Raw genomic sequence first — 18,046 nt, 5'->3', positions numbered from 1 at the left:
GTTATAGCGATGATTTTACTTTCTCAGCTGACAGTGAGCACTTCTTGTATCGAATAGATGAAGGAACATATGTCATATGCAATGGATAGTATTATGATCACAGTCTGTCCTCTTACGTTATAGCGATGTGTGTATACTCCTGTGTAATGTAGGCTACTTCCTATCTGCGTAATGTATAGTAATGTATGTACACTTGTTATATACAGTACAGCGGATGGTAGTACAAACGTTCTTTACACAGTGGATGGTAGCACAAACATTCTTAACCTTCCTACATAAACAAAGATCATAAAAAATAAGTCCCACACTACCCCCTTCGAGATGTAGGTAGTAGTACACGCCCGGTACATTTAAGGACAGTTGACCAGTTTACTCCTTTTGGTGGCATGATAATCAACAAAATATTATCACACTGCCAGTCCATCGACCTCTTTGTAATAATACTCTTTATGCAGACTCTTTATCATGCATTTGCTAATTATGTCGGACAGGCGATACTTATAATCACCTGCAGGATCTGTGGACGTGGATCTGAGCGATAGTTCTTGATATGTTTATGTAACAGGAACAACCAACCATATATTATCTACTAGGGGTATAGGGGCCCGAGGCCAGGCTGTTGTTCTTCGGAATATATAGCCTCTTCGCGGAAAATGTCGTTTCCGTTTTATTCTTGCCGCGTTCTGAAAAATCAATCAAGCTCCGGAGAAACTTTGAACTAGAGGGGCTAGATTCATCTTTAATTAGTTCCTTCGCTACTAGGGTGCCCTCCATACACTGAAAGAAATCATGTGGCGACAACAAGAAGAGATTTCAAATGACACTCGCGGGCTGCATAGAAAAAAGTACATAGTTTCTGAAGTAACCAACACAGTACTTCAGACTTCCTCATTCTGTGTTTCATAGTGTAAAGCAAGAGGGGTAATGATACATAACCCCGGCGATCGATGGTTTCACAGTTAATGGTTGATCTTTATTTTGCCTGGCAAATATTTCTGAATGTCACCAAAATTTCCATCTTTATCCTGTATTACAAGAAGCAGCGGACGTACATATAAAAAAGAAATCTCTGGAGCATACATTACCTCAAAGTTTCATCCACTGTTTTAGAATGCGAAGATAGAGAGATAAATATACTTCTGCGATAATGTACACACAGCAAAAAAACTATCGTTACAGGGGGGTCCGATGTGTTTCATACTGAACAACCTGGCTGTCTCGCTAGGGTTGGTAAGCCTGACAGTGGGTGAGTTGCCAAATAGGACGAGGTAGAAATATGCATGGGAGAAGCAATGGATATAGCTTATAATAAATATGCAACAAACACACGCAGGGATACCAATGGAGGAGGCTGTTATCAAAAACCTTCATTCGTGTGTCATTTTATATCGCGCAGAAGGTGTAACGATAGTTTTTTTGTTGTGTGTACACCTGTCATATGTAATGGCAGTACATTGACTGTGCATTTGTACGTTATGTAATGGGTGCTACCGTATAACAGCTTTTCTGTGTACGATATAGCGATTTATGTGTTTGTGTGTCTGCCAAGTTGTGATTTATGTGTTTGTGTTTGCTAAATCTTGATGTATGTGTATGTGCATACTAAAGTGTGATGTGTGTGCTTGTGTATGTATCTGTTTACGATATATGTGTTTGTGTGTACTTCATCGTAATGGCCGTGTGTGTGTGTGTGTGTGTGTGTGTGTGTGTGTGTGTGTGTGTGTGTGTGTGTGTGTGTGCAGTATCATCCAGTGTGTTCCTCTCTGCAGTGTTTATATATGCACGATGTATATGCGTGTAGAAGTGCCTGCTGACTTGCATTACTCAGTTCATCCATAGTATACGCTGAACTGAACAGTGGCTAAAGCTGTGAAAGTCTCCAGCCCGATGGCGTATTATTTATTTAGTTCGTGTTAGTTCCAGACGATTTTTTTTCAGTTCAGGAGAGCTTTTTCGAACTACATGGAGTCTCCCTCATTACATTTCAGTCGTTCGGAGGCAGCAGCGATAAACCGATGAAACACGTCACCTGATTCAAGAGGCTAAGATTGGTGCCCGTGTGGTGGTGGTGTTGAAGGTGTGGTGGGAGTGTACGAGTTGATGTGGAGGTGATGGTGATAGTGGTGTGGGGATGGTGGTAGTGGTGTGGTGCTGTGGTGATGGTGTGGTGGTGGTGTAGATGTGGTGATAGTTCTGTGATTGTGTTGGTGGCGTAGGTGGGATGGTGGTCAAGGTGTGGTGGCTGCGGTGATGATGTGTTGATGGTGGCAAGGTGGCTTTGTGATGCAGGTGTGAGTGACGTGGAGGTGGTGTGGCGGTGGTGGTGGTGGTGGTTATAGTAGTGCAGGTGTGGCATGGTGTAGGAGTTGGTATGATGCATGTTGTGGTGGTGGTACATTCCGCGTCTCTCTCTCTCTCTCTCTCTCTCTCTCTCTCTCAACTGTCAGATCGTTAAATAATGAAGACTCTTTCAAGTAACTTAAAACGCAGTAGCGAAGAATCCGAAAATCATTAGGAGAATACATGCAGAGACAAGAGACCAAGTGCAGTTACTCCAAGAACGAAGTGAAATATTGTGTGACGGGCGGAAAGTACAAACAACTAAGATCACGGGAACCACACCACCACCACCACCACCACCACAGTCACCACCACCACCACAGTCACCACCACCACCTTCATTCCCCGTTACACCTACTCACAGTGCCATGTTCTTGTAAACTAAGGATGCTCGCTGGCAGTTTTTTTTTTTTTTCTTTCGTATCAGTATAGCTTCATATGACACACTGATGTCCTCATGTATGCTGTTTATGCAAAGTTCGATGATATATGTCCCATCATTACGAGAGGTCTCATCCAGTTTGCAAATAAAGGCATCCGAAAGTAAACACAACGCTGCAAAAGACGTCACCTTAAATATTTGTGAAAATGGTTCTTGACTCCTTCACTTTAACGGTCTCTTGTATGTAAAGTGACGTCGTTTTTAGAGAAGCCAGATAAAAGAAAACAAAAGAAAAAAAGTCAGTCAAGGCGTCAAGAAGTATTATAATCATACAAAAGAACAAAGAGGTGTGATAAGCAAAATATATTAGTAAGGAAGAGGTGTTGGGAAGCCTTCTCAGCCCACATGAATAAGGCCTCTACACTACACCCAGAACTACTTATTTATGCACACCCACACCAATACCCACATCCATACCCTTTCCCACACACCCACATCCACACCCAGACTTAGACACACACACACACACACACACACACACACACACACACACACACACACACACACACACACACACACACACACACACACACACACACACACACACACACACACACACACACACACACACACACACACACACACACACAGTACCGCACCTACATTGTACGCCACAACCATTCATACTTACACACTCCACCCCGCACACACCCTGTACCCACACCCATGTCTACACCCACACACATACTTACATCGACACCCGCACCTACGTCGAACTTGGGTATAACATCGCTCTTTCATACCTCCATCTTCACTTACTCTCCCTATCCACCCACTCTATACCTCCATCCAAACTCCTACCCACACCCGCACTCCCCAACCCCATCTTTCACTCATTATCGCAGTCCTTCACCTCCTTACCTCCACACACTCTCAGTCCCTCACTTCCGTACCTCCTCCCACTCTTAGTCCCTCATATCAATACCTCCACCCACTTTCCATCCTTTACCCCCATACCTCAAACACCCCTAACCACCTCACCCACGCACCTCATCCCACGGCGTCACTAAGGTGGACGATTAATTTTCACGAAGTTCTGCTTTGATCCTCCTCAAGAACACGACCCGTAGCAATGAAATTTGCATCCAGGGACACGGGGGAAACAAACTTTGTTTCAGTAGTCTGACCGACCCGAGAAGCGAACTTAGGTTTTTCTAGTAGTTAGATTTGCTAACCATTGCACCACAGGCTTCCCTTCGAGGCCGCAGATATGAGAGACTTGGTTCCCACGTCCGTATTTTTAAAAATCATCCAGTTCATACAATAGATGTTCTTCATTTGCATGGTTTATTGCCGTGGTCATTTATTTTGGTCGCATTTTGCATGTTATTATTCACTTAGGATTTGATTCTGAGGTGTTTGGCAGAATTGTTGAGTTGGAGTAAAAGCATAAACAAACCATCTAAAACTAACCCAAGAACATTTCTGCCTACACGACCTGGGCATCCTCGTTACTCGCCCTCTGTTCCGTATGGAGAGGCTTGCATTAATCCGCGTAAACACTAGCATTATCACAGACTGATGAGCAGGGTTTGGGCACATAACCCGTTCGACGTGAGGACGTTTTTCGTTGTTCCAACGTCCTCGTCGTGCAGGGATTATTGCCGAGTCAAACCTCTCTAATCCAAAAATTGTTTCCATTTCTAAATAAAGTCGCCTAGAGGTATTATTATGGTAAAAAGCGTCCTCGACCTTTAGATTTTGATCCCAGGGGTGCGAATGGAAGGTTGTGTTAGGTTAAGTTAGACTAGGTTGGTTAAGTCTGGTTAGGTTAAGGTAGGATATGTTAGATTGTTGGGTCATAATTATTAGATAAGGGTAGGTCAAGTTGGATTAGTAGGTCAAGTTGGGTTAGAATAGGTAAAGCTGAGTTAGGTTAGATTTAGTTAGGTTAGGCTCATGGACATTCTCGTTACTTTGCCGGTGTGCAGTATGGAGAGGCCCACATTATACCGCGTAAACACTGGCATTACCACAGAGGGATGGTCGGGTTGTAGTGCTTAAAGGTGCTCCAGATTTCCCCCATAAATATGCTCAGAATTGGGGCTGAAAAGTATTCGGAATTGTAGCATGAAGATGCTATGAATAAGCGTTCAAAAGTAAATGGAATTGTTGCCGAAATGTTTTTAGTTAGAGCTTAAAGGTGCTCTGAAACTGGGCAGAAATTCTTTGAATTAGGGCATAAAGACGCTATTTATTCGGGCTGAAAGGCGCTTTGAATTGAGGCCTGAAGGTCTTCTGAAATGGAGTTGAAAGATGTTCTGAACTGTGGCTCGAAGATGTTCAGAAAATAGGATAAATGGTGCTTTTATCTGTGCTCCAAGCATGCATCTAAATGTGTTTTGATTCTGCAGTTGAATATGCTCTGAAATGAATTTTAAAATGTGCTCTGCTTTTGGACTTAAAAGTGCTCTGATTTTGGTGTTTACAAGTGCTCTGGTTATTCACCTGAAAGTGCTCTGAATTGGACTGAAATGTTCTCTAGATTGGAATGCACAGGCGGTATTAATTGGCTGCTCTGAACTGCAGCTTAAAATTGTTCTGAAATGGCGCCTAAACTTTCCCTAATTGATCCTTCTGCGTGCCGTCCTATTTGATGCTTTACACGGTGTCGTAATTAGTGCTTTATAATACGGTTGAATCGGCGCTAAGGTCGTTTTAATTGGTGCGTTTAATCCTTTCTCCACAGTGGCGTCTATTTCTGGTTTGCTCTTCCGTCATCAAGGCTTTTTATTTAATCTAGGGGATTCTTTTAACGGAAGGGTTACCTACAGCCTTCATTAATCCCTGCACTACAAGAACAGTCTCAACAGGGTAAAACTGTAAGGTGGCAGCAAGAATAAAATAAAAAGACGTTCCCTAAGTGAGAGGCTTTACGTGCATGGGTAGGAGGGGGTAATGATAGTGAGAATGTCTGGTAGGTTTGTACTGTATTTCTAACAAGTATCTCCACATCTCACTCTGTCTATGATGAGCTGTATGAGAAAGTTAGGGAACGAATTGTAGGTATTGAAACAAGCAAGGAAGTAAGCAATATGTTGTGTTCTAGTTTCTTCGACAGTTTGAGCCGATTTAAACAAACATGATGAATGGGGTGATGGTCAGCCAAGGGAAAGACCTCCCCCCCTCCTTTTTTTAGGGGACAGTAGGTCAAAGGTCAAGTTCACATACGGTCGGCTTTAAAAGTTTTCGTCAGATTTAGATCAAACTTGGTTGAGAAGTTGACAGTAAGCCAAGGATGGACAGGGTCGGTTTTGAGGACAATAAATGAAAGGGCAAAATTACATTCCAAGGTCAGAGGTCAACCCGTATGTATCAGAGTTTGAACATAGTAAATAAATTACTTTCACCTGGTTTAGACAAAACTAGTTGGAAGTGTTGAGGATCAGCCAAGACGGCGATTTTTTTTTTTTTTTTTTTTTTTTTTTTTTTTTAATAAAAGGTCAAAAGATCAGTGTCTGCCTTAACAGTTTTTATCCATTTAAGACCAGAGTTGATGGAAGAGTTATGGGTAAGCCAAAGATGAAGGAATTCGATTTTGAGAGCAACCAGGTAGAGGTCAAGGTCACAGGGTAAGGTCAGAGTTCGGCTTGTGTGTTGTAGTGTAATAGTATTCCAGGATGTTTGTCAGTATCTCTTGTGCGTTCACTAATTTTTCTTGTTATCCTGAGGGCATTGTTCTGGTTTACAATACTTCTTTTGTTTGCCCTCGTGATTGTGGTCATTCTTGAAATACATTTTAGCTCAGAGAGAGAGAGAGAGAGAGGTGTACCGATAATATAATGAAATACTGTACAGTATATAAGATTCAGCTGCTGCTGTTAATTGCTTATTAATTGGGCTTTACGTAAGAGATCTACCAGTGATGATCATATAATTAGTTGTTCTTGTGGAATACTAATGAAGTTTTAGTTCTTGATGTTTTTTGTCTGTCTGTCATCCACTCCATTAATGCCCCACTGGGAATATAGGGGCCCTGGACTATTACTCAGTTTTTATTATCGAGGCGAAGATGCACTTGACAGGTTGGTGATGGTTGGTTGAATGCGACATGTTCGAATAACATCATTGTATTTGAGTTAGTAATTTTCGATTCACATTACCGATAATTATTTGAAATACAACGATGTTATTTGGACACGTTGCGTTCAGTAACTCATCACCAACCTGTCAAGTGCATCTTCGCTTCGATTTAAAAAAAAAAAAAAAATGAGTAGGCTGTTTAGTTCAGACGTCTAAGGCGAGGATAACCAGCCTCATCCCCAGAGTGATATTACGTGAGAAGCAGTCCCCATCTACCCCTCACATGTAAACTTTCACCTGACCCTTCAGCTGCAGCGCCTTATACCACTAAGACCATCAAGCGTTATTGGCATTATTTCCACCTGTAACCTTTTTATCCATGAAAATAAACACGGTAGAATTTAGTGCAGTTACATTATCACCTTCACAGCGACGAAATCCTTCGTATTTTTTTTACAAATTCTTGAAGATTTTATTCAACTGAAGAGAGACTTTGAATTGAAGGGATCAGGTAAACACTTCCTTAGCCGATCGGTTCGGGTTGGCTCTCCCGATGTAAATAGGCTAAATATCGTCAGGCAGTGGCAAAAATATAATAAAAAAGACCATCGTATTGAAGGTATAAGAAAAAAAATGCACACAACTATCGAGAAGATCGGAGCAGGAAAAAAAAAATCAAGTCATGATACCTTCTACCAACTCTTTCGCCACCATTCTCTCTCTCTCTCTCTCTCTCTGTCTCTCTCTCTCTCTCTCTCTCTCTCTCTCTCTGTATGTGTGTGTGTGTGTGTGTTGTGTAGTGATGCACAAGTGTAGTGGAAGGGCATGTGAGGTGGTGGTGGTGTAGGTGTGTTGGCCTTGACACAATCGGTGTGGTGTGGTGTAGGTATGATGGTGATGGTGATGACGATGATAATGCAAGTTATGTCATGTTGATGCAGGTGTCGCGGTGTTGCTAGTGATGCAGTTGTGGTGGCGGTGGTGTGATGGTGATGCAGGTGTGGTACTGGTAGTGTGATGGTGATACGGTTGTGGCGGTGGTGGTGGTGGTGCAGGCGTGGTGTTGGTGGCGGTGCAATTGTGGTCATGATGAGGATGTAGCGGGTGTGGTGGAATAGTGCAAAGTTGCAGGTGTAGTGATGGTGTTACAGTTGTGATGATGGTGTGGTGATGAAGGAATAGTTATACAGGTGAGATGATAGTGATACCGGTGTAGTGATGATGTGGGGATGAAGGAATAATGGTACAAGTGTGGCGGTGATAGTGGTGCAGTTGTGATAGTGATGGCGATACAGGTATGATGGTGATGTAGTGATGAAGAAATAGGGATGCAAGTGTGGTGGTGATGGTGATGCAGAGGTGATGGTGGTGGTGCAGGTGTTGTTCTCCCCATTAATAAGTGCAGTTAGCGTCCAGCTCCCCCAGCCGGACCCCACTTGCCGATACACAAAAGTTTTTATTTCAGCACGAGCGAGCCAGATAATCAGTAGGCGTCATTTTCACGGGTCCTGCCGAATGTTTATGGTATATTTAGCAATTTGAAATGCATTATTCAAACATTAATTTTTTTCACAGCTCACAGTTAAAACGAGGAAAAAAGTTGGACCGTCGGTACCTTTGATGCTTACGTTGTTTTCGTTTTCGTTTTTAAAGGCTCCAACATGCTTGCATGTGTCGGCCTTGGTCACCTAATGGCGGCTCTCCATGCTGCACGATCCATTGCAGCCTCCCTGTTCAGTCCCTTAACCCTAAGGTCACACTTAATGACCTCGTCCCATGTCTTTCTCGGTCTACCCCTCATAACCCCACTCCCAATATTAACACTTCTCACCTTCCTCACCCAACTATCATCCCCCATCCTCTCCACATGTCCAAACCACCTCAATCTACCTCTCCTCATCACAACACCAATACACTCCAGTCCCATCCTACCTCTCAACTCTTCCATTGTAAACCCAGCCCCTCCAGGCCTTGGACGCAGGGACGCACTGCACATCCACCTAATCATTGTCATTTCTGTACGTCTGAGCCGGCGAATGTCTTCCTCCTTCACTGCCCAGGTCTCACTGCCATACAGCATTACACTCCTAACACACGCTGCATACAAAGACCCCTTAGCACGTAGGGAGAGCCCCCTCAATGTCAGGAGAGGCAAGAGCTCCCTGAACTTCTTCCAACCACTTCTCACCCTAGCCACAGAGCTAGCTCCAGCCCCACCTCCAGCACACAACATGTCTCCTAAATACAAAAACTCTTCCACACACTCAAGAGATTCACCAGCAAGTTCAATTCTTTCACGTCTGACGATCTCCACCTGCTCACCCCGGCACGCCGTACACATAAAATCAGCATTATCTCGCAGTCTACCTCTGATACCACTACATCTCTTATGCACCCATTTATCACACACACCGCACAAGATGGAATTACTTCCCACGCCCTTGTGGCAAACTGCACATGGCCACTTTCCCTCGTCTTTGACAGTACCGCCACCAACCCTAGATATCATCACTTTTGTTTTATCTGCATTTACCCTTAAACCCTTTTGCCCCATACCATCTCTCCACTTCCTAAACCTTTCCTCCGCCTCCCTTTCATTCTCTGCAATCAACACCAAATCATCAGCATACAACAACTCCCACGGGAGTCCGTTTCTAAAGTCACGTGAAAGGGCTTCAAGTACCATGATAAACAACATGGGACTCAAGACTGACCCCTGATGCACACCAACATTCACGGAAAACTCATCACTCAAATCTCCATTCACTCTCACCTGGGTGTGAGCACCCACATACATGGCCATAACCACCCTAACCAGCCACTCCTCCAAGCCAAGCTTTCTCATTGCCCACTTCACCACCTCTCTAGGGACTCTGTCAAAGGCCTTTTCCAAATCAACAAAAACAAAATAAAGATCCCTTCTCCTACCAATATATTTTTCCTGAAGCTGTCGAACAATGAATATGGCATCAGTGGTCCCCCTACCTGGCATAAACCCAAACTGCATCTCATCAATATTCACTCTTTCTCTAATCATACCTTCTAAAACTCTCTCCATTACCTTCATTATCTGATCTAAAAGCTTTATACCTCTATAATTCCCTCTTTCCAGGGCATCACCCTTCCCTTTATACACATTTACAATTACACTCTTCAGCCAATCATCTGGGACAACACACTCATAAATAATCCTATTTATCAGGTCAGTGACTAAACTCACCCCATATCGCCTGAGGCCTTCAACATTTCGGCAGTCAACCCAGACACACCTGCTGCCTTCCCCACCCTCATCCTGCCTATTGCCTCACTCACAGTAGCAGTATCAATCAAAGGCCAAGGGCCAGACACTGGATCTGCTGGCTCCAAACCTTCCCTGTCCCAGTCAAACTCCTCATTCAACAACCGGTTATAATGCTCTCTCCATGCATCTTTAATATCCTCACTGTTCACCACTACCCTTCCTTCATCATTCTTCACACACTGCTCACCTATGATATCCCGATTATCCCTCTTCACCTGACCTGCCACCCTAAATATATTTTTCCTTTCCCCATGATTTAGGTTATCAAGTAATTGTCTCTGTGACTCAGACTTTGCCCTGTATACCTCTCTCCTAGCCCTACGCTTGGCAGCCAAATATTCCTCTTTGCTACCACCCTTCTTCCATTCCCGGAAAAGCCTTCTTTTCTCCTTAATTGCAGCTTCTACACCCTCATCCCACCATGAAGTTACTTTATGTCTTGGTGGTCCTCTTGTCCAGCCGCATGTTACATCAGTAACTCTCAAGAAATTGTTCTTGAGGGCTCTGTACTGTTCATTAACGCCTCTGTCTACAGCCTCCTGTTCAGCCACCACTCTCCTCAACTCGCTATAGAAGGCATCCCTTACTACTTGGTTTTTCAGCTTCCATATTTTCCTCCTAGGTACATAAGTCCTCTTTTTCATCATTTGTTCTTTAAGCACCATATCACAAATCAGTAGTTTGTGCTGCTGCACACACTCCTCACTTCCTATAACTTTAACATCCCTCACTAACCTCCTATCGGCCCTCCTAACCAGAAAATAATCTATCTGACTGCTATTTCCCCCAGACTCATACGTAATTAACCTACTGTCTCTTTTCCTAAAATATGTGTTGCACACAATCATGTCCGTTGCCTCCCCAAACTCGAGTATCCTTCCCCTTCTGCATTCCTTAGACCATTTGCTCAGCCCCCATGCACTCCTTCATAACCTTGGGCTGCTTCACCTACATGACCATTTAAGTCCCCTCCCAACATCACTATCTCATCATCACGCATACCACCCACTACACGTATTAAATCATCCCAAAATCTATCTTTCTCTGATTCATCCAATCCTGCCTGTGGAGCATATGCCGATATAATCACAGCTATCTTTCTTCCCAACAGAATTTTCACAACCAATATCCTATAAACTTACTCTCAAAACATTCATAACATATTCCACCCATTTCTCCAACCATCACACCAACACCTCCATATCCATCTGTCCTCCCCTGCCAAAACAACTTATAGCAACAGTCCTTCCCAACAATCTTTCTGGCTGATCCACCCCTGTACCGGACTTCCTGCAAACACGCCACGTCCACCCACCTCCTACTGAATGCCTCAACGACTTCCCCTGCTCTTCCCCTCCAAACTTCCACATTCCATGAACCCACCCTCATCCCCATGGGTGATTTACTGTCCTCAGGCTTGCTTTGAAACCTTTTTTTGTTTTGTCATCTTCAGTATTAATAAATGGGGACAAACACAGCACAGGTCCCACTCACCGCACAATCCCAGGTCCAGGCAATGGATCTGGGACCCCTAGCCCACCAGCTTACCAGTGGCTGTGGTAGTGGCCTCAGGGCACCCTGCCAGGACAGCTGCAGGGACACCCTCCAAGCGCGTCTTGGCACTGCAACTATCCCGCCATTATACACTCACTGATAGGGCAGCCTCCTGGGACGCTACTCCCAGGTTCGGGCCCCTCTCTATTGGGCGGAAGCGGCTGCCTGGGAACCTGTGCCCTGTACCCTCTAGCACAGGCCCGAGCCCCATCTCGCCCTGGACCCATGATCTATGCCGGCGGAACCCCCGCCACGCCTCCCCCCAGAAGTCCGCCACTAGGTAGCGGGGGCAAAGTTTTCTGGCCGCATGCCCTTGCTGGCGCCAACCCCTGTAACGTAGTGGGATACGTTGTGTGAAATGTAAAGTGCATGTGGTGTAGTGCATAGATAGTTAGAGGTAATGTTTGGGAGACTATGCTGGTCTACTCTCCATGTTACTGTCACACTGAAAAGGTCAGCAAAGGGGGATGGTTAGATAGCTAGTGAAACAGGAGCTCCAGCTCTCCCTATCACCAGCATTCCCATTCCCCTCGGGAGTACTACCCTGTTCGGCCCGTGCTACGGCCTCCTCCTCCTATTGTATTAATAAAAATTCAGATAAAGATTAATTTCCGAGGGTAAAATTTGTAACGAGTGTCATGCACGTAACTAATTAAATGCTTCTTTCAGGTAATGAGACCAGAACAAGCTTGTTAGGCAAATTGTCCTGGAAGCGGCGCCCCAAGAGGTGATGTCTTCTCTTTTGGCAGTTCTGCCTACCTGCGGTTTTGTTCAATTTTAGACAGACCTCATATAGAAACAGGGTTATTAAGAACTATATATAACCTCAGCAGTTTGAAAGTCTGTGCTAAGGTGAATTAATATCTGGCAATGAAAAGAAAAATAGCCATAGTCAGAAAAAAGTCCTGAAAGGGCTCATATTGTCAGTACAGCGACGCCTCTTCCGTGTTTTCTTGCAACTAGTTATCTGTTTTAATGCAGAAAAGAAGGAACCAAAGGCTAGAAGCCTGAAAATCGTTTCCAAAACGCCAGACGCCTTAGTCCCGGAAGACGCCCTGAAACGAATCACCTCCTCGTCATTCAGTCCTCCGCCATTAACCTGCCTTCTTTCCACCCAACACACCCCTCAAGCAAGTTTTATCAGCAAAGGGAACTCCTCTCGTAATGATAGGTTTAGAAATGTCCTTCCCTAACCCATTCCGTACCCTCATGATCTTGCTATCCCTAAACGATTTCATTCAGGTTGAGAGAGACTTCCTGTAGTGAAGAAGTCAAGCCTGGATCTAGCGAAGATTTTAAGCAAGTGTGTAAAGTCTGTGGGTGTGTAGTGGTGGTGTAATCTGGTGGCGGCCTTTTCATCTGCAGGAGTGCACTCAGTCGTTCCAGCGCACCTTTAATCACATATTATTTTACACTTCCTCGAGTTGTACAGTACTAAGATCATCGTGCACCATTTTCATCATCATCAGTCACACTATCGTCACAATAATAATAATAATAATAATAGTAGTAGTAGCAGTAGTAGTACCGGTAGAAGTAGTAATAATACTAATAAATAATAATAATAATTATAATAATAATAATAATAACAACAACAGTAATAAATCTTTTTTCTTCTTTCCCAGGGAAGGAGGGGATGTGGTAGTCATTATCATTGTGCCCTTCCACAATAATTATGTCGTTGAATATTAATTTACTCCAGTTATGCAGTTATTTCTCCCATTCATAATTATTTCAACCTTCTGCAGTATTTTAACCTTCATTATTTTGTATCTTTCCACTGTTATGTACTTGCCCATCATTTTAACCTACCATGATTATTTTACCCTTCCATAATAAGATAATTGCCCTTCCACAGTTATGTATGTATCCTTCCCCAATTACTGTACCCTACTTACCTATTTGACCTTTCCTAGCTAAGTATATTTACCCTTAGAGCATCGTGATACCTCTCCACAATTAGTTTACCCTTCTACAGTAATGTATTAACTCTTCCAGTATTCTTATTATTCCCTTCAATAATTACTTTACCCTTCCACAATATTATAACCCTTCCACAATTCACAGTTATATTACCGTTCCACCAGTTATACATTTTTTTTTTTTTTTACTCAACCACAAGTTCTCCAAATTGCCCAGGCTTTCAGAATTCATGCTGGTGGAAAACTAACGAGTTGCATAATCATCGCTGTTTTAAAAGTAGAGGCGGATGGTGCGTTACCAGGAAACTCGCTATTAACCACCTCACTCGGATTATGTATTTTTGTTTTTGTTTTTTCTTATCTCCAGACACCTTTATTAAGCTGAGGTGGAACTTTTCTGTGCGGGTCACATTCAGCATTCATTAACCTCCTCATGACATGAGATGTCTTCTTCTATGGGCTGAATAGAATGGTCCGAAGAGAACAAGAATGAACAGACACAAAAATACATCATCGAACTGAAGGGGTTAAGATTGTGATTTATTTGGTAGAATGGTTCCCATACCAAAACAGAGACAGTGAAGGATAGTTTTTTTAGTTTGTTCAGAGTCTTCATGTTCCCAATGCCAGTGATTCACCTGCGCAGCTGGAAAGCTCTTAAACTTAGTAAAGAACGTTTTCTGGATTCTATGGACATTTTATAACCAGTATCATCATATATATGACATTATAACCTGTATCATTTTAAATATATATATATATATATATATATATATATATATGGTAGAGCTTTGGTGTGGATACTGAAGATGTAGTGTGTTGCAGGTGTGGTAGGATACTAACATGTTGTGGTGAGTTACATGAATGATGGGATACCAGTGTGGTGTGTATTACAGGTGTGACAGGGAAGGATAATTGATGTACTGTATGCTGGATGTATGGCAGGTTAGGAAAGTGTGGTGTGTTACAGGTGCGCTGGGATACTAGCGTGATGTGTTACAGGTGTGGTGGGGAGGGTCGCCTGTGGTGGGAGCCATGTTGGAGGCGTCACTACAGAGGCTGGGTGTTAACAGTACAGGCAGTCGATACGCACCAATCAAATTCCAGCTGTTCGACAATGGCAGTGGCGGTGAGAACCATTATAATTATGTTTTAGGAAGTTAGTATTTAGAATGTAGCATAATTTAATGATACTTGTTTAGTGTTCCTCTTTTAAGTAAAATTTTCCGGATGTGGCATACTTTAAGCCTTTTCTTTTCTCTCTCTTTGCTGCACATTGAAATGGATTTTTTTTATACGTCTTAATTCAACTGTAGACTTGTTTAAAGCTCTTTATGAAACTGTTACAGTGCAGTGTAATTAAATTACAGACTTTTTATCAAATTCTTCGATCAGGCCAAGCTTTTAGAGCCGTATCGTTCAGCTGTAGACCTAATGTGCCTTTAGAGTGATAGTATCCATCTGTTGACATATTAAATGTACCTTACTCAGGGGTTTAGAGTGGTATTATTAAACTAGATTTGTGTTCCTTGATCAGATTAAGTTTTTGAAGTGTTGTTGTTGTTATGCTGTAGACTTGGTAAATGTAATGTTTCTATATTATATGAAGCATTTATTATGTATTATAATTAACCTAATACTTTTTAAATGCTTCTCACTTATAAAGATTTTTTAACGTAAAGCATAATTAAACTTTAGGCTCATTAAAATAATCTTTATTTTATTCAGCTTTTAAGCGTGTGGCGTACTTAAACTTTTTGCTTGCTATTAAATTTTCTGCTCCAAATTATGTTCATGGAGTGTGGTATAATTTATGGAGGAACATTTAAAAGCAGGTCTAAAGTTTCGTTATTGCGTGATGTTGGAGAGGGACGCCATCCCGTGCTATTTTCAAACGTCCTTCAGCTACTTCCCTATCCCTCGAAACAAGATGCTGGGCTGTAGAAGGGAAACATCGACCTGCGGTCCACAGGGCTCACGTTCGAATGAACAACAACAACAACAACATCAACAACAACAATATGTGGCATTATTATGCCAAGGACTTAGTATCAGTACCTTTATTAAAAATAAGTGCCCAGTGTAATGTCTTCGTTAAACATTACTTTGAAGTGCTCCACCATCCCTAGTTTAGCTTTTAGGACGTAAATTAAGCTTTAAAGACAGACTTGCTTCAACTATATACTTCGTTGGTGGTCCTCTTGAAGATGTATATTTAGGAATGATAATCACTCTTTAGAATTGTTGAAGTGTTCCTCTTTAACCCTTTGTAGGCTGATGATGTCCTTTTTTTTTCTTTTTTTTTATCGTCACGCCACCTCCAAACAATTGTGTTCAGCTGAGGAAAGATATGTAGTAATGAAGGGATTAATGAAGTCTGGCATGAGATGAATTAAACTGCTTGAAAATAGCAAAAATAAATATAGAGACAGCCGACGTGAAGGCGTCAATAAATATTTGGGGGTGTTGCATTTAACTGTAGGCTTTTTAGTTTGGATGTAATTACAATTTAGACTTCTTTATATTCACATAAGCTTTTAGGACTGGGCTTTAAACTTGCGATTATTTATTTGTCCATTTAGGCCTCGCACATGAAGCTGGTAGAAGTATGTCTTGGTCAACGTTACCTCGATATATTGTTTTATAGCTTCCCGTGTTGCAGTAATGCGGTACAGGCAGTAAATCGTCCATCGTATACGCATTTCAGACGCGGACATCACCAAGAACGATGGCATATACTCACGGTACTTGCCTCCCATCGTTGCCCCCGCCGCCCGCTACACCCTCACCATCTTCCTCACTGACAACAACGGCGCAGCGCAGATCGTCGTGTCCTCTCACCCCCACACCGACCCCCCACGCCCCTATGTCAGTCACACGCCCCTCATACCGTACTCTGGCCAGGTGGGCGTCGCCGGCATGAGCGCACAGTACACCCGCGCCCATTCCTATGATCCAGGTAAGTTTGATGTTTGTCTCGCTTGGATGATTCATTGCACACACACACACACACACACACACACACACACACACACACACACACACACACACACACACACACACACACACACACACACACACACACACACACACACACACACACACACACACACACACACACACACACACACACACACACACAGTCTCTCTCTCCCTCTCTCTCTCTCTCTCAGTTGTAAACATTGACCTCTCCATTATTATGAACAAATATGAACAATTATTAAGCCGTCTTTGGTGACTTTATTCGGCAAAGGAGACACTTCAGACCAGTGGGTTGGATACAGTATTTCGGTAACCCATTCAGTTCATTCTATATCTCCTGATGCTGAATATAACTAACTGGTACCAGCAAAATGATGATATAGTCTGAGTTAATATTCTCTTTAATCCCAGGACTGTGTGTGTGTGTGTGTGTGTGTGTGTGTGTGTGAAATGAATTGCAACGATTTTATGGATCTGTGAAAAATAATCCGTTGTAATAAAGACACGTTTTTCTTTGGGGAACTCAGTGGGATAAAATTTGACTCTCTGGGACTCACCTGAAACTCTCTCTCTCTCTCTCTCTCTCTCTCTCTCTCTCTCTCTCTCTCTCTCTCTCTCTCTCTCTCTCTCTCTCTCCCTCCCTCCCTCCCTCTCTCTCTCTCTCTCTCTCTCTCTCTCTCTCTCTCTCTCTCTCTCTCTCTCTCTCTCTCTCACTGCATTTTGTAAGAATTACTGGATAAAGTTACACACTCCACAGATGCCTAAAATGCTTCCAGGCAAAGACAGTAAAGGAATACTGACTGGCAAGGTACGGTACATCACTGCCCTACTTTTGAGTCATCAGCTGAATCGAACTACAAACACAACTGCCACGCTAACCACATAAGCAGTGTTATCTCTGGCAACAAGTACTTTACATAGTGTACGCTGGCTCACATTAACTACCACAAATACCTCGCAGCCACACTACCACTATTACCACAACTAGGCCATGGACCAAAAAAAAAAAAGATTAAATTTTGGTCCTGATCTGGATCCGGATCCGGATCCTTTTTAATGGCATTGGCGGAGGTATGCGCTCTGCGAGTACTCTCTAGTGTAACTTAGTGATAAGCTGTTTGTTCTAGCTCTGTAGAAAATGTCATGTTGTATATATTTTTCCTTTATGATTTTAGCCTTTTGTACGTTAAAGGTAAATTTTTCGCAGATATATACTCTTCGTATTCTTTTGACCCAGTCGTTTACTTTCTTTTTTGTTATTCACATCTGTATCAGTTAATGGCTTATGTGTTCAGTTATTCTATAATATATTTCTCAATAGATATCATAGTTTTTTTTTTCTTTTACGTTTCATTTATTTTAGTTACCTGTTAGCAGTTCACTCCTTCACCATTTTATATACGTGAAGTCTTTTACTTGTCCATCCATCACCGTAACTTGCATTGAGGACGCCCCAGTCTCCCCTCCCAGTGTTGCTCATTA

The 18,046-nt window shown here is 42.8% G+C and overlaps 1 protein-coding gene across 1 annotated transcript in view; it reads left to right on the top strand.

Moving 5' to 3' along the window:
* LOC145411352 (calcium-activated chloride channel regulator 2-like) overlaps positions 1 to 18,046 on the top strand; it is a 121,937-nt gene that overhangs the window by 101,534 nt on the left and 2,357 nt on the right. The window contains exons 5-6 of the mRNA XM_080281378.1: positions 14,585 to 14,711; positions 16,290 to 16,541. Of these exons, the coding sequence (XP_080137504.1) occupies positions 14,585 to 14,711; positions 16,290 to 16,541 (379 nt within the window). The remainder of the gene's footprint in view (positions 1 to 14,584; positions 14,712 to 16,289; positions 16,542 to 18,046) is intronic.

The sequence above is a fragment of the Coenobita brevimanus genome, chromosome 89 (genome assembly GCF_032717465.1).
Source record: "Coenobita brevimanus isolate Jiangsu-jjx chromosome 89, ASM3271746v2, whole genome shotgun sequence".
Lineage (NCBI taxonomy): Eukaryota > Metazoa > Arthropoda > Malacostraca > Decapoda > Coenobitidae > Coenobita > Coenobita brevimanus.
The sequence above is the reverse complement of the archived record's forward strand: the minus strand, read 5'-3'. Positions and strand labels throughout refer to the sequence as shown.